The sequence below is a fragment of the Melanerpes formicivorus genome, unplaced genomic scaffold (assembly GCF_026170545.1).
Source record: "Melanerpes formicivorus ecotype bairdi unplaced genomic scaffold, bMelFor1.0.p_v2 SCAF_24, whole genome shotgun sequence".
NCBI classification, from domain to species: Eukaryota; Metazoa; Chordata; class Aves; order Piciformes; family Picidae; genus Melanerpes; species Melanerpes formicivorus.
In genome coordinates this window covers 11,051,057-11,072,215 of record NW_027142376.1, presented here as the reverse complement: position 1 = coordinate 11,072,215, position 21,159 = coordinate 11,051,057, and the positions used below count along the sequence as shown (strand labels likewise).

The following is a 21,159-nucleotide window of genomic DNA, read 5'->3' as shown; positions in this document are numbered from 1 at the left end:
AAACTGACTAGCAGATTCTGTTTAAAAAAGCTCTCAAGGGCTCAGTGTTGCACTACCTGATGTACTGAGATGGTGTCTTCAGATAGCTTCCCCAGATCTGTTACTCTGTCTTTTCCAGATTATCTTGTCCAGTAGATTAGAGAAATCATTTATTAGCTGTGAAGAGGATACTAAAGAGGTAAATGCTGCAAGCACTCTGAAGACTTTAGATTTTAGAATAATCTCAGCAAATTAACAAGTAGCCAAGAAAAGAAATAGAATAAAATTCAATATAGACAAATGAAAAGTACTAGCCTTAGGAGAGAATAATCAACAGTGCAGAGAACACAGGAAGGAATGCCTGCCTGGCAGCAGCACTGGAGAAAAAAACATAACAGAACCAGGGGCTGCAGAGAATCTCTTGGCATAAATCAGCACTGTTGTTCTCTTGCAACATCATGTACCTCAGAAATGTATCTGTATTTTAAATACAGTTATTTACATCAACGAAGAGCAGTGTGCTGGATTCAGCTGAGATTTAGTTTGTGGGTTTTGTCATGGTAGCTATAATGGGGATATGCTTTGGATTTCTGCTGAAAGGAAGTGTTGGCAATACAGGGATGTTTTTGTGATTTCTAAGCAGTGCTTACATAGAGTCAAGGCCTTTTCTACCTCTCACAACACCCCATCACTGAAGAGACAAGGGGTACACAAGAAATCCAAGCTGTGTGGTGCAGCAGACACGCTGGAGGGAAGGGAGGCTATCCAGAGGGACCTTGACAGGCTGGAGAGGTGGGCACAAGCCAACCTCATGAAGTTCAATAAGAGCAAGTGCAGGGTCCTGCATCTGGGTCGAGGCAATCCCAGGCACAAATCCAGGCTGGGCAGTGACTGGCTGGAAAGTAGCCCTGAGGAGAGAGACTTGGGGGTGCTGGTGGACAAGAAGCTCAACAGGAGCTCTCAGTGTGCACTTGCAGCCCGCAAAGCCAATCAGATCCTGGGCTGCATCAGGAGAAGTGTGGCTAGCAGGTCGAGGGAGGTGATCCTCCCCCTCTACTCAGCCCTGCTGAGACCCCACCTGGAGTACTGTGTCCAGTTCTGGAGCCCCTATTACAAGAGGGATGTAGAGGTGCTGGAGCGTGTCCAGAGAAGGGCCACAAGGATGATCAGAGGGCTGGAGCACCTCTCCTATGAGGACAGACTGAAGGAGTTGGGGCTGTTCAGTCTGCAGAAGAGAAGGCTCCCAGGCGACCTCATTGTGGCCTTCCAGTATCTGAAGGGGGCCTACAGGAAGGCTGGGGAAGGACTTCTCAGGATCTCAGGTAGTGACAGGACTAGGGGGAATGGAATGAAGCTGGAGGTGGGGAGATTCAGGCTAGATGTGAGGAGGAGGTTCTTCACCATGAGAGTGGTGAAACCCTGGAATGGGTTGTCCAGGGAGGTGGTCGAGGGTGTTTAAGCCCAGGCTGGATGAGACTCTGGCCAGGCTGATCTAGTGTGGGGTGTCCCTGCCCATGGCAGGGGGGTTGGAACTAGATGATCCTTGTGGTCCCTTCCAACCCTGAATGATACTATGATACTATGAAATTGGGAGGGAACACAGCTGGGACAGCTGACTCAAACTGACCAAAGGGATATTCCATACCATAAGATGTCGTGCTCAGCCTATACAACCAGAGGGAAGAAAAAGGAAGAGGGGGATATGTTTGGAGTTATGGTGATTGCCTTCCCAAGTAACTGCTTCACGTGATGGAGTGCTGCTCTCCTGGAGAGCACCTGCCTGCCGATGGGAAGCAGTGAATTAATTCCTTTGTTTGCTTTGCTTGTGCATGTAGCTTTTGCTTTACTTATTCAACTGTGTCTCTACCTCAACCCATGAGTTTTCTCACTTTTACTCCTTCAATTCTTCCCTCCCCATCGCACCATGAGAGAGGGAGCAAGCAGCCATGTGGTGCTGACAAGGAAAGTCATGTAAACACAGAGAGGACAAATGAAATAACGCCTCCACACTATTTAAAACAGCAAGACTTAAGCTGGCTGACATCCTGGGCTCCAAGGTATCCAAGTAAGAAGTGTGCTAATTAGAGAGAGAGCAGTGAAGTACAATATAATGAGAAACTTAAAACAAATTGTCTTTAAGGAAAAAAAGAGAAAGGACCAATATTTAGTCTAAAGATAAGACACAGCAGACACATAGCACTCTTCTAATACATAAGTGTGCTACAAAGAGGTAAGGAATAAGCTGTTCTGCATACTCGCTGGGGGTAAGAAAATAAGCAACCAGCTGAAACTGCATTGAGGGTAGACATTAGGAAATACTTCATTATAGCAAGGAGAGGGAACACACAGAGTGCCTTAGGGACTCAAGGAATCTCTACCACTGCAGGCCTTGGAGCAAAGGTTACACAACATCAGCAGGTGCGGTTTTGGTGCTGACCCTGCCCCAAGGTAGGTCCTGAACTCCTAGGCTTCTTTCCAGTTCTGACTCCAGGGAAGATTTTTGGTTGGTTGGGTTTTTTAATTGGCAGCCTTACTGAAGAAGGAGGAAATTGTACCCAACACTGGAAACTTTGAAATGTCTATTCTTATTATGCCACGAAGCACACTGTTAATAAAATCATATTATGTTGATGATCCATGTTTGAAAATACAAGTCAATATTTCTGCCCTGCATTGTAACACAACACTATGAAAGCAGACTTTCACAAAATTGCAATTCCCTGTTACATGGTCCCTACTACAATAATCTCAAAGCTAACTACAGAGTAAAAACCACCAAGCCCACATGTCTGTCATACTGAAAACATTACCATTCACATTCTTTACAATCTTTTCACACTCCTTTCTTTGTTTACTGACGGCAAGAGAAACAAACTGAATTTTGATCACTCTTGCGGACTTAACCTAATGATTCAACATACAGCCTCGTTTGGATCCAACTTGATTTGTGTTGCCATTTCAGATGGAAAAAGGACTAAATTGGTACACAAGAGAGCACCTTAGATTTGTATGGCTGTGGGAAGAGGGACAATGACCTGTATGTCCCCCTCCCCATAGTAAGGTCTTATTTGAAGTGTAAGACAATAAGGAGTGGCCCCAGGGTAACGACAACCTAGCTGATCCCAAACTTCCTATTTCTCCTTTCTCACATCAGCTGGTCAGGCCTCTCCAGCCTAAACTCCAATTCCATCATGCCCCAGGAATGCTCTCCCTAAGTGCTCCAACCCTAACTCCATTTCTACTCCCCACAGCACTCTTATGCCCTGTTAAATGAACTCACAGCACTCATGCTTTGAGTTCCTCTCTCCCTACAGCTCACCACATTGCACCTTGCCTCCAACATTCTAATCTCCTGACACTCGTCTCTAGGCCCCCTGACCACTCTTACAGGGCTTTCTGGACTTGGCCCAGCCCATCTTCCCATGAAGGTGGGAAGATGGGTTCCATCATAATATAACCAAAACAAAAGCAAGCAGTGTGTTCCAAGGAAAGAAAACGGATGTCCAGCAAACACAGGGCAGTACCTCTAGTTCTGATGGGCCCGTGACCCAATTTTCTAGGAGTAGAACTAAGTATTCCAGCCTATTTTTCTCTCAACTGGCAAATGAGTGCTGTTGTGGCAGGCAACAGAAAAGGCATAGACTTTTACAAACTGCAAGGACATCATAGGTACAGCTGCAAGGATTTTGTCCCTTCTCATAACTTCCTCAAATTTCCTCTGCTGCATCACTTCAGACCCTAATGGGGCTGCTCGAGAGATACTGCTGTACTACAGTGCTTTTTGTTTCTACTAACTCACGTAGAAAGGCCATCCAGAACGTGCTGCTTATCAAAAGAACTCACTCCAAAATGATTTTGTATACCACTAGCATAATGTTACAGTCATTTTAAAGTAGAGCTTCTCTCTCACATAGACTTGATGGCTCTTCCAACCGGATATGTTAGTCAATATTTACCTAGGCAAATGTAACTATACACACACACAAAACATCCTCTAATTCACTACAAAAAATGCTTTCACACATTAGCAGAAAACCAAAGAACATTACACTGTAAGAGGAATCATTTTTGTGTCCTGGTATTGCAACTTGTAGATCTGTTTGTGTCATAAAGAGTATTTTCTTCTTCTAATAGCATAGGCCAGGATTTCATAGCAACCAGAAAAATTAACCCAGGTTTTGCTTGGGAAACTTTTTCCCAAAGGTTTCTCATTTTTTATATAGGAAATCAAATTGCATCACTGATGGCATCATTCAAATCAGACAGCACTATGTGGTTAGAAGGTAATTTACTTTGCTGCTGAAGCAATTTGACACTTGTTCTGATTTGTGATTTTCATTTTGTTTGTTAATGAAAAAAATTAATGAGCAGTGTTACTAGAAACACAACTCAAAGCTTTAGTATTATTAAGTATGTCTGTAATACACTGTACATTACTTGATTGCACAGTTGGGAGCCAAAGCCTTGGCAGTCAAGCCACCAGTCAATCATTCCAACAGACAATGAACACGCAGGCGGATGTTTTGCACGTACCTTTGCATTGATTTGTGTTTTTGTCAAGAATTGCCTTTGTGGATACAATTTTCCCATACCTATGGAGAAAGAAAAAACAAACAGAAATATGTGTTACTATGTTTAATAATGTACATAGCTATCTTCGTAAGCATACACCAGGAAGAGATCTAGAGATCTTGGAAAATGTTGGCCTGATTCTTCTGGAGAGGTTCCTTCTGTCACTGCAGTTCAACAAACTCCAGTTCTGGGCCCCTCAGTTTAAGAAGGACATCGAGACTCTTGAATGTGTCCAGAGAAGGGCAACAAGGCTGGTGAGAGGCCTTGAGCACAAGCCCTATGAGGAGAGGCTGAGGGAGCTGGCATTGTTTAGCCTGGAGAAGAGGACGCTCAGGGGTGACCTTATTGCTGCCTACAACTACCTGAAAGGTTGTTGTAGCCATGAAGGGGTTGGTCTCTTCTCCCAGGCAAGCAGCACCAGAACAAGTGGACACAGTCTCAACTGCACCAGGGGAAGTTTAGGCTCAAGGTGAGGAGAAAGTTCTTCACCGAGAGAGTCATTCGTCATTGGAATGTGCTGCCCAGGGAGGTGGTGGAGTCACCGTCCCTGGAGGTGTTCAAGAGGGGATTGGACGTGGCACTTGGTGCCATGGTTTAGTCATGAGGTCTGTGGTGACAGGTTGGACTCGATGATCCTCAAGGTCTCTTCCAACCTTAGCAATACTGTGATACTGTGAAACACTTTCACAGTTCACTCAGTTATCTCTGGTCACTGTGCTGCACAGCCAACAACAACAACAAAATAATCCAAATTATTTATTTAGAATTTTAGAATAAAGCAAACCAGGTTGGAAGAGACCTTCAAGCTCATTGTGTCCAACCCATCAACCAATCCAACCCACCCAAACAGCTAACCCATGGCACCAAGTACCCCATCAAGTCTCCTCCTGAACACCTCCAATGACGGCGACTCCACCACCTCCCTGGGCAGCCCATTCCAATGGGCAATCATTCTTTCTGTATAGAACTTCTTCCTAATATCCAACCTGAACCTCCCCTGGCGCAGCCTGAGACTGTGTCCTCTTGTTCTGGTACTGGCTGCCTGGGAAAAGAGACCATCATCTGCCTGTCTACAACCTCCCTTCAGGTAGTTGTAGAGAGCGATAAGGTCACCCCTGAGTCTCCTCTTCTCCAGGCTGAGCAACCCCAGCTCCCTCAGTCTTTCCTCATTATGGTAAGAATTTCAGGCTATCACTGCTAATAAAGAGGTTTCTTTGGTTACATTAATTAGCTTTGCCTGAAAATATTTTCAATTTTTGTTAGCTCCTAAATGAGGTTTGTTTTAATACACACGAATCAGGTTCCTCTGAATTAACAAAAAGTACAAATTAACAATTAGCAAAATTATTAACAAAAAAAATAACAAAATTACTTAACAATTACCAAAATAACACAGGAATTGAGGTAATTTTTTTTACATGCATGCACACAACTGCGCTCATGCACGCATGCATCCACGTCTGTGCACATGAACTCTAAACTGCTTTGGATAAACAGAAGCTTTAAGGTTAATGTGCATCTCCCATCTCTTTTGAAGATGAATGTTACTACTTATTTGAATTTATATTGCCTTTAACAGACAGCATGGTACTGGACTACAGTTTGATAGACTCAGCATGATGAAGAAAGAATCTGGGCAGCTAAAATTGTTGCATTAAGCAATTAGACCATAAAATAGGTATCCGTGTTTATCTCACGGAGGTTAAGACTAAAAATGCAGATTTAATAGTAGGTATCATAAAACCCTGGTAAAAGATCACAGAAGATGGCATTTATGGCTGAATAAATGACTGACTTCAGGAGAATAAGGGAAACAATTTGATTTCTCAAGTCATCAATATGTCTTGGTATGTCCTTCACCAAACAGAACTTCCTCTAAAATACGCTTTCCCAGATCGCTTTTAAAGGCATACCCTAAAACTACCACAATAGCACTGCTGGTATTCTGACAGACTGGCCTTTCATTTGGAAGAAGCTTCCATGGAATGCAACTTTCAACAACAACGAAGGACATATTACTGTAGCAGATTATAACAAAATTGTACCTTCTAAGGGCGAAGCAACACGCAAGTAAAGAAACCAACAGTTCACCAATTACAAATCACCAAAATGTGTGCTGGGCCAATTTTTATTTATTAAAAGCAGTAAAATATTGGTGGTTTAGAGAGTTCTACTTGAAAAAGTCCAGAAACCCAGACGTGGAAGACATTGCTGCAGAGCTCCCTTCCCTGCCTCCCACTCCATGTCTCCTGTCTTCTATTATACAGAAAAAGACTCAAAGGGCAGCTAGAGCAGAGTGCTGTATGTTTAAGGCCACTGTCTTAGTCTGTAAACATAATCAGTAAGCTTGAACAAAACAAACAAACAAACATTAAATGAAAATAAGTGAAAGAACCAAACCTAGCAAACAAAAGCAAGCAAACTAAAAACAGTCCCCCAAAACCACCAACAAGATCGGGAGCCAAAGATGCAATGATACCCATCACTCACAGGTGAAAAGAGACTCTAAATTTCAACTTTGGATGCAACAAAGACTTAAATATAAAGGGGGAGCAGCACCAATGGGAAAGACTGGGAACAGCCTGCCTAAACATACTTTTTAGCACCAGCAAAGATGATTCGAGGCAATTTTGTGCCTGATGAGTTTCTCAGATGGTTTCCACACTGTAAGTGGTATCTAACCACTCAGCTTTAGATAAAGGCTGCTGGCTCTCCACCTCTCTTCACTCTGGTTTTGTGACTGATGAAAAGTGAGACTTTCCATTTCACTGTTTTTCCTTTCCTTAAGAACCCACAAAAGCATTTGTTTCCATTTGCCTTTCATTCTGGGGAGGAAAAATAGTTTTCCTTTGTTTTACTTCAGAGTGAAACTAGTTGGGAGGAGGGGAAACTGACTTCAAGGCACTAATAGTTTGCAGAATCTAAGTTGCATCTGAACTCTGTCATCCTTTAGGAAGCAGAATAACCATACAAGACACCCTCCTTGCCTTTTGGCTGGCTCTGTCAACAGGCAGGATTTCATGGTCTGAAAGCAGGTGTAATCTATTGTACACTCAACCATGATGGGTGCACAGGCAGGTAATTGTGCATCTGTTTTGCTGTAGCAGGCTCCATTCCAAATACATACAGAACAGGTTCAAGGTTAACCATGACACATGATTTTCTAACCTCAGGTGTTAGGCCCCAGAACTGGGGCTTTTATACTCACTTATGTTCCACTTAATTTTATAATTCATGGTAATACCTGAAGTTGACTTTGGCTTCAAAGACACTGAAGCACGTATCTTAAAGCAAAGCCAAACTCCTAACCAGTGTGATTTATGATTGCTCAGAGGGCCAACTAACCTAGCAGGAAACTTGCCCAGTGTGCTGCATCTTCATTTATTAGATTTATTTAGATTTAAAACAAAATGCATGAAAAACATGCAGACACATGCCCACCTTGTACGGTAAAGGGCCTCTGACAGATGTATGGAAAATAATCCAACAAAAATCAGTGGCTAAACCACAACAACCTCAACTAAAACACAACTCCTACACAAACTTCCGCCAACAAAAACTAACACCTAGCCTCCACTTCAGTCAAGCCACTCCTAATGAATTGATAGGTTGTTCCATCCAAGTCACACAAGAGCTAAAAGTTAATGTTTCTTGCCAACAGAGGCAGGCGCTTGTGGTTCCACTGCTTTTATTACAGACTTCCCAGAGTTATTTCCTACACACTGTGATCCTGCAAACACTTAGTTACACTAGAGATTTTACTCAAAGAAGTAATTCTGTTCAGTTCAGAAGAGGTTTCCTCCCACATGTGAATTACGTGCACACCTTCACGTTTGCAAAAACAGACATCAGAGTGGTAAGAAGCACCGCAAATATAAACACCATTATAGGCAATTAGCAATATGCAGGCAGTTTAATCTACTGTTAAAAACCTTGGGCACTACCAGAGGACAGTAATTGGAATTAATTTGGACACTCTTAAATATTTCAAGGATTATATTACGGTGATAGAATAAAATAGACCAGACCAGGTTGGCAGAGATCTTCAAGAACATCGAGTCCAACTTATCACCCAACACAGTCTCTGCTTAAACACCTCCAGTGATGGTGACTCCACCACCTCCCTGGGCAGCACATTCCAAAGGCCAATCACTCTTTCTGTGAAGAACATCTTCCTAACATCCAGCCTAAACCTCCCCTGACACACAGCTTGAGACTGTGTCCTCTTGTTCTGTTGTTGGTTGCCTGGGAGAAGAGGCCAATCCCCACCTGTCTACAACCTCCCTTCAGGTAGTTGTAGACAGCAATAAGGACTCCTCTGAGCCTTCTCCTCTCCAGGCCAAGCAACCCCAGCTTCCCTCAGCCTCTCCTTATAGGGCTTGTGCTCCAAACCCCTCCCCAGCTCTGTTGCCCTTCTCTGGACATGTTCCAGCAACTCAACATCTTACCTAAACTGAGGGCCCCAGAACTGGACGCAGAAGAATGTTCTTGTGTTACATGAAATCAGGAAGGTATTTTGTTCCTACAAATGCATGTTCCTTCTTGCATGTGTGGACAGTGGTTTCATATATTCTCTCCAATGTTGTTCAGCTTTCTGTTTGTGCCACCTTTAATTGTGATTTCATTCACCCAGAAGTACCAAAGCTGAATTCTTCAATGGGAAACATCCAGGGCAATAAGGATAAAGTGGATCACAAGAGCTTTGTTGTGTTGACATGGAAACTACTATAAAATTCAACAGCCTGCACACTGCTGTTCTACAAATTACTGATATCATTAATGTAAAAAGTATCATGTATCCTGGAGAAGAGAAGACCTCATTGCTCTCTACAACTACCTGAAGGGAGGTTGTAGCCAAGAGGGGCTTGGTCTCTTCTCCCAGGCAACCAGCACCAGAACAAGAGGACACAGTCTCCAGCTGTGCCAGGGCAAGTTTAGGCTCGAAGTGAGGAGAAAGTTCTTCACAGAGAGAGTTGTTAGACATTGGAATGTGCTGCCCAGGGAGGTGCTGAAGTCACCGTCCCTGGAGGTGCTCAAAAAGGGATTCGACATGGCACTTGGTGCCATGGTTTAGTAGTCATGAGGTGTTAGGTGACAGGTTGGACTTGATGATCTTTGAGGTCTCTTCCAACCTTATTGATTCTATGATTCTAAGTATGGTTTGCCTGTCATGAGAACACATGAGCACTGCTTAATTTTGTTGTGGGTTGAGGAACATAGAACTATTCTTTGAAAGATTTTGAATCAAAAATTCCAGCTAGAGAAAGGTAACTGTGGAACTGAGCTGACCTCAATACCATATTACCAAGCCTCCAACATAATGACTGTATCATTAAAGATAACCTATTGCATCACAGTATCCAGGGGAATATCTGCAATGAATCTGTGAGATGGCTACCTCAGGAATGTATCTACTGAACCTCTGAACTGAAATAGCTATTCAAAAGATTTACATACATATAATGTGTTGGTTTTCAATACATTCTTCCAGAAGGGTTAACTAAATGCAGAATGAGCACAAATAAAATTATTTATAAAGTGTTTAAAAGAAAAAATCCCTCTCATCATTTGTATTTAATTACACTTTGTGATGGTTTAGTGCAAGGACTAACCTGCCTGCTCCCACAACACAAAAGTGAGGGGAAAAGCAACACACACAACTCACAGCTGAGATAAAGAGATACGAGTTTAATATAACATAAGATATCATAATCACAATGCATAATTACCTTAGCTAATAATCTAATTAATCCAATAATGCAATGTATGATTACCTTAGCTTAGCCTATTTGCAGAAGCAGCACAGTGAAATACACAGGGGGGAAAAACAGCCTAAAACAGAAAACCAAGCCCAGCAGCTACCCAACTCCCATTCCACCACCACGCCTGCAGAAAAAAGCCTGTACCCATGAACCTGGAGCCCAGGAGCTCCAACCAGAACAGGAAGCCTCTCATGCTGCAATCTGAATTTCAAGCCCCATAATACTTTGCTCCAGTTAGGTCTTTCATTCTGAAGCTGCTGTAACTGGAGCATGGTATGAATAACACCAGCACATTCAACTCAATCTATGACACACTCCTAATGATTTTCTGTGTAGCAACTTCAATTTCAAACCCGATGGCTAGACATTTGAAAGAGCTTCCATCTGAGAAGCAACTATGCAGACTCAAGCTTCAGTTCATTAAGGAGGACCTGAGCAGTGAGATGGTGACTGGTTGTCTTCATTGCTTCTCATAACACATAAGGACTGCCAAGAAAATCTTAAGGTTGAAAAACCTGCAGAAGGTGGTACTTCCCCAGAATAGAGTGTTACTTCTGTGGTTCTGTTGTCATGAGGTGTTAGGTATTAGGTAATAGGTTGGATTGATGATCTTTGAGGTCTTTTCCAACCTGGCCAATTCTATGATTCTGAAACTCATTGGCACACCCCACACTGATGCCCCACAGAGCACATCTATACAAAAAGCTACCAGATAGTTTTCAGGATGGAAAATATGCCACAAAATTAACAGCAAAGACATGTCTGTGGCTCTGGAAGTCCCATACTGTTAGAAAATAGGAGAGGATATAGGAGTAATATCACCATGGTGTCCCTGCTTTAACATGGGGCACCTCCACAGCTGCTGAAACAAATGCCTGTCGGACCCAGAGCAGCTGTTCTAACATTCTAAGAGAACATTAATTGGGGGTGGAAATACCTTCTTACAAATATAAGCATTTTTACCTTCTCTTGTATATATTGATTTGGATGACACTCTTCAAGTTACCTGATATGAGCTATTAAGATTACAAAGGTCACTTAAAACCAGCAGTAACACACACATTGTGTCACATAATGGGTAGGAATAAAGGAAGACCTCCACAGAGGAGCAATCTCCTTGCTCAGCAGTCCTGGCTATGGACCAATGCCAAAAAACTACTGTCAAGAGCTCCACCCCATTGCACCCCTCATTTCCTGCCTGCTCAGCAGACTCAGGTAAGATTCAAGCAATGCAGAATAAGGCCTTAACATATAACAAAGCTACACTGTCAGTGGATCATTTCAAGAGCTGGCAGGCAGTCAATCAATCAACACTTGTACTGCAGGCTTGACCTGGTCATTCCTGGGAAGTTATTTGATAACTGCTGTTAAAATGAAGATACTACTTGCAAGATGCAAGAACCTTACCCACAGCCCTCATCAGCCCCAAGCTGAATGGAATTTGCTGTCTTATGGCATACAAAGGATTATGAGCCATTTCTCCTTCTGCCTGCAGGAAGCTGGGGGTACAGGTAAGGTAAGTTGGCAGCCAGGGTTAGGAGATAAATGAGATTTGGATGGGGACTAACAGAGGTACCAGGCACCACCCACCTCATTGCTGGCAGGCAATAAAGCCAAAGGTGGAAAGTCTGCTGAGGGACAGCCACCACCAAGAGCTGCTGAAGCAAAGAAGGAATTTCCTGGGAGGCCAGACTGGTAAGGGCTGTTCAAACTTTTCAGCTTTTCCATACTGTTATGGAAAACAAACCCCTTTGAGACAGGTATGTGTTATTATGTCCTTTAAGGCAGCCTTCAGGCTGGTGATAGCTAGTCTTGTAACACAGAATGGCCATCAGACACAACAGGCTGATTCTCTTATCATTTGACCGACAGTGCTGCACACATGCTGCCATCCTCACCTGCCAGGCTGTAGGTGCATGGGCACGTACAAACCAGTTCATTTCCAATTCTGCTTACTGCTTTTATGCTTTAAATAAATGTCAAATTTGGGATTTAAACCCAAGTAACAAGTGTGCAGAAATTTACCTTGCTTAGTCAAACCAATAGTTAATATATCATTTCCAAGTCCAGAGCCTAATGACTGTATCCCCAGTGTGAGGGTTCACTCAAGGCCTCACATAGTGCTCAAAGCACAATTCACCCAGCTGAAAACAGTCTGCAATTCTGGGCATTTAGGTAATACATAATTTTATCTTGGGACCTTTTGTACAGGCAAGAATTTGACCAGGAGTAATTGGATTTAGATAAGCAACTCTGAGGCTCTTTCATTCTTGTGACTTAATATATAAATAGCATAACTAGGCTTACTTTGTTTAAAGCAGACTCTATTAGGAAAATCATGGATTTGTGGAGGGGGAAAAAAAGTCCATATTATGAAGGCCTAAAGTATAAACTAGAATACAATAGAATTAACCATGCTGGAAGAGATCTTTGAGGCCATCGAGTCCAACCTATCATCCAGCACTATCTAATCAACTAAACCATGGCACCAAGCACCCCATCCAGTCTCTTCCTAAACACCTCCAGTGACGGTGACTCTACCACCTCCCTGGGCAGCACATTCCAATAGCCAATCTCTCTTTCTGTGAAGAACTTTTTCCTAAAATCCAGCCTAAACCTCCCCAGGTGCAGCTTGAGACTGTCCCCTCTTCTTCTGGTGCTGGCTGCCCGGGAGAAGAGACCAACCCCCATTTGGCTTCAACCTGCCTTCAGGTAGTTGTAGAGAGCAATAAGGTCTCCCCCGAGCCTTCTCTTCTCCAGGCTAAACCACCCCAGTTCCCTCAGCCTCTCCTCATAGAGCTTATAAGTACAAAAAGAACTGCTCAGTTTATAAGGCAGATGTTATTCCTACAATACATTGGCACATGAATTTAAGACATCCAAATAGACACAAAGAGGGAAATTCACTCAAAACTCTGATTTGTGTGATCATTTCTGAGCCTTTAATCTACTGTGTGACCTTTTTTCTCCCCCTCAAAATTACAACACATTACTATACTACCTTTTAACAAGGATTTGTTGTTTCTCTGTATATTATTTTTAATTTAAAAAGGAAAAGTTTAGTCTTAACTTTGTTATTCACACAACAAAATTTCTGCTATTCAGAGCAGGGCAAAGCTTGGGGGACAAAGAGAAGGAAGTAGTGGAAAGAAACCTACAGCATACTGGACTAACAAGACCATATTTCTATGGAACTTTAATATTTAGCTGCTCTGCCTTATCTACTTGCTTTGTTCCAGCTTTCAAGTTGGGAAAAAAACATTCCTTCACTAAATACAATAGTAGTTAGTACAGCAATTTAGAGTAACAACTTGTCCAAGATTTCACAAACCACCACAGGGAAAAAAAAGGAGAGTGGCCCCTTAAATCCTTTGGTTGCACATCTAAAATGGCCTTGCATGTCCAGAAGGTCTCCTGAGTCACCAATACTGAATTCTTTAAGGGCAAGTGTTGCTCAGCAATTTTGTAACTCAGATCATGTATTTCTGTTCCAAACAATGCAGTTAGGAGGCCAGTTTTAATCACACAGTAATGAATAGTGTAGCATCTATGAGATGTGAATTGTCAACAAAATGCAAGCTGAAGAATCACTGAAAGAATGCATGCATATTCAGTAATGTCTTCTGGTACAGTTGGTAACTACTAAGCATGCAGTGATTTGACTTTTCTTCACTGAAAGAGTTATCAAACACTGGAATGGTCTGCCCAAGGCAGTGGTGGAGTCACCATCCCTTGGGGTGTGCAAGCAGCATGTGGACTTGGTGCTAAGGGACATGGTTTAGTGTTGATCTTTCAGTGCTGGATCAAATGTCTGACTGGATGATCTTTGAGATCTCTTCCAACCACTTTCAGATGCACATTTTTCAGATGTATGACAGAAACAAGCAAGCAAACAAACCCAACCAACCAAACACAACCACACCTCCCCATAAAATAACTATATGCAGATGTCTATGAACACTGTTAATACTCCAGACAAAAAAAAAACCAACCTTAAGATCATACTATTCTCTTCAATAACAGCTCCACGTTAGGAGAAGGACCCAAACAACTATTTCAGATTATGGATCATGCTATTTACTTTACTCTGCATTTACAGATCATACCCTGAAATCATTCTTTTTGCAACCAGATGTAAGCTCCATTCAGCTCTAATCATGGGGCTTTACTACAACCCTGAAGTAGTTGTGTTATGTTCTTTGGTGTTCTTTCATTGAAGAATTTGGAGACCATGGTAGCTTTACTCAAGTTTGCTTCTTGTGAAATTTCAACAACAAAGGGAAGAAAATGCTGTAAAGAAACCTCTCAAAACATGTAGAAACACCCACAACTGAAATACCTCTCCACTGTTAAAATGCTAGCTTTTCTTTCCAGTGTCCCTAAAATCTACCCTTATTAAAGCACAAAAATGCATCTCACCTTCATCTTCACTAAGACAACAAAGGTGACTCACATTCAAGTCAGAAAGGCATTTACAAGACAGTGCAAGAAAAAAAAGATTGTCGTATATCCTGCTCAAACTAATCTGCATACCTCAGTTTAGGAAAGATGTTGAGTTGCTGGAACGTGTCCAGAGAAGGGCAACAAAGCTGGGGAGGGGTTTGGAGCACAAGCCCTATGAGGAGAGGCTGAGGGAGCTGGGGTTGCTTAGCCTGGAGAAGAGGAGGCTCAGAGGAGTCCTTATTGCTGTCTACAACTACCTGAAGGGAGGTTGTAGCCAGGTGGGGATTGGTCTCTTCCAGGCAACCAGCAACAGAACATAAGGACACAGTCTCAAGCTGTGCCAGGGGAGGTTTAGGCTGGATGTTAGGAAGGAGTTCTTCATAGAATGAGTGATTGCCCATTGGAATGGGCTGCCCAGGGAAGTAGTGGAGTCACCATCACTGGAGGTGTTTAAGAAGAGACCGGATAAGGCGCTTGGCGCCATGCTTTATTTGATTAGATGGTGTTGGGCGATAGGTTGGACTTGATGATTTCGAAGGTCTTTTCCAACCTGCTTAATTCTGTTCTATTCTAAACCCTTATATGTTCATTAATTTCTGGAAAAAAAAATATCCCATATGAAATGGTGCAGGCTCTGCAGACTTCCTGGATCGGTTCCAGTACTTGGAAAAATTAAGCTAGGTAAATTAGAACTAAGTGACATTTAAATGGATACTAAATTTTCAGAAACAGAAAACACTTGAACTTTCTCACCTGCAAGGAGTTTATCATTTCAGTAGTTCAAAGGAAACTTTTCCTGTAGTCTTATTCCTTTCCTTTCCAATTTATTAAAAAAAGAAAGAAAGAAAAAAATAGTGTGCATTTCAATTAAATTAAGTGGCTCGATTCAGAGCTTACAAAAATCAGAGGCAGTTCTTTCATTGCCTTCAGCAGATAAAAGCTCAAATCCTATTCAGGTATTTAGAATAAACCAAACCAGGTTGGAAGAGACCTTCAAGATCATCGTGTCCAACACATCAACCAACCCAACCCACCCAAACAGCTAACCCATGGCACCAAGCACCCAATCAAGTCTCCTCCTGAACACCTCCAATGACGGCGACTCCACCACCTCCCCGGGCAGCCCATTCATAGTTTCATAGTTTCATTCAGGGTTGGAAGGGACCACAAGGATCATCTAGTTCCAACCCCCCTGCCATGGGCAGGGACACCCCACACTAGATCAGGCTGGACAGAGCCTCATCCAGCCTGCTCTTAAACACCCCCAGGGACGGGGCCTCGACCACCTCCCTGGACAACCCATTCCAGGGTTTCACCACTCTCATGGTGAAGAACCTCCTCCTCACATCCAGCCTGAATCTCCCCACCTCCAGCTTCATTCCATTCCCCCTAGTCCTATCACTACCTGAGATCCTGAGAAGTCCTTCCCCTGCCTTCCTGTAGGCCCCCTTCAGATACTGGAAGGCGACAATTAGGTCACCTGGGAGCCTTCTCTTCTGCAGACTGAACAGCCCCAACTCCTTCAGTCTGTCCTCATAGGAGAGGTGCTCCAGCCCTCTGATCATCCTCGTGGCCCTTCTCTGGACACGTTCCAGCACCTCCACATCCCTCTTGTAATAGGGGCTCCAGAACTGGACACAGTACTCCAGGTGGGGTCTCAGCAGGGCTGAGTAGAGGGGGAGGATCACCTCCCTCGACCTGCTAGCCACACTTCTCCTGATGCAGCCCAGGATCTGATTGGCTTTGCGGGCTGCAAGTGCACACTGAGAGCTCATGTTGAGCTTTTTGTCCACCAGCACCCCCAAGTCTCTCTCCTCAGGGCTGCTTTCCAGCCAGTCACTGCCCAGCCTGTATTTGTGCCTGGGATTGCCTCGACCCAGATGCAGGACCCTGCACTTGCTCTTATTGAACTTCATGAGGTTGGCTTGTGCCCACCTCTCCAGCCTGTCAAGGTCCCTCTGGATGGCCTCCCTTCCCTCCAGCGTGTCTGCTGCACCACACAGCTTGGTGTCATCAGCAAACTTGCTGAGGGTGCACTCAATGCCACTGTCCATGTCACCCACAAAGATGTTGAATAAGACAGGTCCCAGGAGTGATCCCTGAGGGACTCCGCTTGTCACTGGCCTCCACTGGGACATGGAGCCATTGACAGCCACTCTTTGGGTGCGGCCATCAAGCCAGTTCCTTATCCATCTAGTGGTCCAAATGGGCAATGGGCAATCACTCTTTCTGTATAGAACTTCTTCCTAATATCCAACCTGAACCTCCCACACTCTTGCTACCCAAGACACAATAAAATGTCACTTCCTGAAGGGGCACTCTCCATAAAAGCCTGAGATTTTACTGGGTTTCCTTCAGTTTGTTGCCAGTTAGACACTTGCCTCCTACTGCAGTTTTATTCTAAATGCTGTTTCTTCTGAATCAGGTCTGTAGATTCATATTGTATCTGCACTTCTCAGTATTGAAGCTATTTAAAACGTGATTATGTTACTGTATATCATCTTTAAATTAAAATTCTGACATTTCTATTTTAGCTTTGACAGAAAGCTATGTTTTTCCCCCCTCAATTCTGCCACAGCAAATAACCACTGTTAATAATTAATTAGCAAAATATTCTACAGTTGCTAAGTTAAGTATAGAAAATTAAATCCATGCGCAAATTAATAACTATGATTTCATGCAGATCACTTTAGTCCTTCTTCTGGGCCATCATTAAATCTTCAGCTACTAATTATTCCATATTTGCAAGAATTTAGATGTCTTTAAAAACTAAAATGTGACTTTTGTTTGCAGACATTTAGCAGGGCTGCTAAATATTCTGCGTAATGATAGTATGCATTACCAGAAAGACGGCTTAGGGATCCGAGACTCTTCACAGAATGAGCTGTGGTTTACTGCACCCTCTCACAAATGAGAGAGTCAGGTATACTCTCATTTTCAAACAAGTGAGGGGGAAATACTTCCTCTGTTTTCTTGTTTTACAGAAATCCCAAAGCTATCTTTCCTACTATAAAGACACTGCTTGTCAGCACTGGAAGAAAAAAACCAAACACAAACTTAAGCAGATCTTCAAACTTTAAACATTTTCCCTATTCAACAATTATTTCAGGTATTGTAGAAGTAACCCCTCCCCACCCCCCCAACACACCATTCCTGTGTGCAGAATTTGCATACTTTGTATGTCTGTGCTCTTCTGTCTTTTATCCAATTCCTCATTCACAGTCCTGTTTACTAACAGAGGATTCCTTGTCACATTACAGTTGGTATGAACTAGCATAGAGTCATAGGATCAATAAGGTTGGAAAAGACCTCAAAGATCATCAAGTCTAACCAATTATGTAACACTCCATGACAGCTAAACCATGGCACCAAGTGCCATGTCGAATCCTTTTTTGAACACCTCCAGGGACAGTGACTCCACCACCTCACTGAGCAGCCCATTCCAATGGCCAATCACTCTTTCTATGAAGAACTTCTTCCTAACATCCAGTCTAAACCTCCCCTGGTGCAGCTTGAGACTGTGTCCTCTTGTTCTGGTGCTGGTTGCCTGGGAGAAGAGACCAACCCCCACCTGGCTACAACCTCCCTTCAGGTAATTGTAGACAGCAATGAGGTCACCCCTGAGCCTCCTCTTCTTCTGGCTAAACAACCCCAGCTCTCTCAGCCTCTCCTTGTAGGGCTTGTGCTCCAGACCTCTCCCCCAGCCAAATATTGTATTCAGTATCACTAAGGTTGGAAGAGACCTCAAAGATCATGGAGTCCAACCTGTCACCACAGACCTCATGACTAGAGTAGGGAGGACACTACTGCCCACTGCAGGCTTGAACTCACAACCTTCCCATTAAGGGTCTTATGCACCACCAGCTGAGCCACTTAGGCTCACCCTGCAATAATTTTCTGAGGGCTGGAAACACCTCATCAAATACTGGTGAACAATCCCACTTAGGGAAAAGACACTGTTTGGCAGTTGCATATTTTAGGTCCCCTCAAAAAAAAACAACTAAAAATAGAAAAGAAAAATCAAAAGAAGAGGACAAAATATTTGCAAATAATAAATCCACCCTCTGTTCTATTTCCCACTTCATAAAAAGAGCTGGATTTAAAGATTCATGAGAACCCCAGTGCTGATAACCCTCGTTTCACTACTTTTCCTACATAAATGGCATCTGCATCTTACATGGATAAATTATCACAGTATCACAAAGGTTGGAAGAGACCTCGAGGATCATCGAGCCCAACCTGTCACCACAGACCTCATGACTAGACCATGGCACCAAGCGCCACGTCCAATCTCCTCTTGAACACCTCCAGGGATGGTGACTCCACCACCTCCCTTCCAACAGCCAAAATAAAATATATTAAGTGCACTGGGTTTAAAAATTAATATCAGAAAAATTGCAATTATCACCTCTTGCAGCAAGCTGAATGTCTTTTTGACCATTTCAGCAGCAGCAGTGAAAGCACAAAACCAACCTAAGAAGGACCCAGTCATCCCTCACAGAGCCAAAGACAGTCTACAAGAAACAGAGCTATAGTCTGCAAATATTTACAACAATGTGCAACTGAATACACCCAATGGCCACCTCTCACAGTCCAAGCACTTGCAGTATCAGGCCATGTATTTATGCATTCCTGAATCACTTTATTCATCTGCACTCTTTCCTTCCACTTACTCAGACCATGGGAGCTGCACTGGTTAGGCCACACCTTGAGTACTGTGTCCAGTTCTGGGCCCCTCAGTTTAGGAAGGAGGTTGACTTGCTGGAACGAGTCCAGAGAAGGGCACCAAAGTTGGTGAGGGGTTTGGAACACAAGCCCTATGAGGAGAGACTGAGGGAGCAGGGGTTGCTCAGCCTGGAGAAGAGGAGACTCAGGGGTGACCTTATCACTCTCTACAACTACCTGAAGGGAGGTTGTAGACAGGCGGATGATGGTCTCTTCTCCCAGGCACCCAGTACCAGAACAAGAGGACACAGTCTCAGGCTGCACCAGGGGAGGTTCAGGTTGGATGTTAGGAAGAAGTTCTATACAGAAAGAGTGATTGCGCTATGGAATGGGCTGCCTGGGGAGGTGGTGGAGTCGCCGTCATTGAAGGTGTTCAGAAGGAGACTTGATGGGGTGCTTGGTGCCATGGGTTAGCTGTTTGGGTGGGTTGGATTGGTTGATGGGTTGGACACGATGATCTTGAAGGTCTCTTCCAACCTGGTTTGGTTTATTCTATTCTAATAAAGCTTCCAACCCTTTCCCTGTCTGCTGTTCAAGAAAAGAACAAGCTCTGCCAGGGGAAGTTTAGGCTCGAGGTGAGGAGAAAGTTCTTCACCAAGAGAGTCATTAGTCGTTGGAATGGGCTGCCCAGGGAGGTGGTGGAGTCACCATCCCTGGAGGTATTCAAGAGGAGACTGCACGTGGCACTTGGTGCCATGGTCTAGTCGTGAGGTCTGTGGTGACAGGTTGGACTCGATGGTCCTCCAGGTCTCTTCCAACCTTAGCGATACTGTGATACTGTGATCTCAAAACACCAACATCATCAATAAGAAGCCAAAGCGAAATAGAAGCTCCACTCCAGCTATTCATTTCCCATATGCCTCTGCCTTTTGCTTTCTTTGGGCTTACTCCAGAGACCATTGAGATCAAGAGAAACATCTATGGATTTGCCCTGTTCTGCCTTTTCTGAGAGACATTAAATATTACTCCACATACAACAGTCCATTTTGTAAGGCAATTTCCCAAGTCCAGGCTTGAGTTTCTTTTTGATTCCCACATTCTTAGGACAAAGGTCCTTTTTTCAAGCTTCTGTGTTTGTGAGAATCTTATCTTATCTCTGGTTTAGCCTTTTACTATTGAGCAGTCAGGAAAGAATCATCCTCTTGTCTGAGATGCAAAGATTTATGTCTGCTTACATTTTTAAGATGTAAGCATATAAACATACTTACATAGTCTAAGCAAATTTATGCCCGTTATAGGTTAGTTCTGTTATCTCCCCTGTGAAATACTGTTTTCAAAATCTGGTATGAGAGTACAATGACAGCATCCTAGGGAAAACAAACTTTCTCCAGCCTGTTTACAAGTGACAGAAAGAACAAGGTTTAAGCAGCAGGAAATCCACAGAAAAAGAGAGGGGGGGAGCAAACCACTACAGCGTGGAGGAGAACTTTCCCAGCCAGCAGGCCACCCAAAGTTGAGAGAGAGAGAGACTCAGTGCTGTAGTGAAACTCTGTGATTCATACAAAAGACACAAACATGTAAGAGAGGAGAATGGTCCTGGTCTGAATTCCCAACCACACCTGCACATGGTGAGGAACAGACCGGGCTGTGCATGCCACAGTCAGGCCAGTTTTGCAGGGGAGCATGGAGCTGCTCAGCTAGCTTTAACCTAGTCCAGGTTTCACCATGTGGCTCTAAA

General features: G+C 43.5%; 1 protein-coding gene across 13 annotated transcripts in view; it reads right to left on the bottom strand.

Annotated features, from left to right (window-relative positions):
* RBMS3 (RNA binding motif single stranded interacting protein 3) overlaps positions 1-21,159 on the bottom strand; it is a 929,122-nt gene that overhangs the window by 384,156 nt on the left and 523,807 nt on the right. For all 13 annotated transcript variants that reach the window (XM_068152893.1, XM_068152894.1, XM_068152892.1 and 10 more), the window contains one exon: positions 4,513-4,571. In XM_068152893.1, coding sequence (XP_068008994.1) covers positions 4,513-4,571 — 59 coding nt within the window. The remainder of the gene's footprint in view (positions 1-4,512; positions 4,572-21,159) is intronic.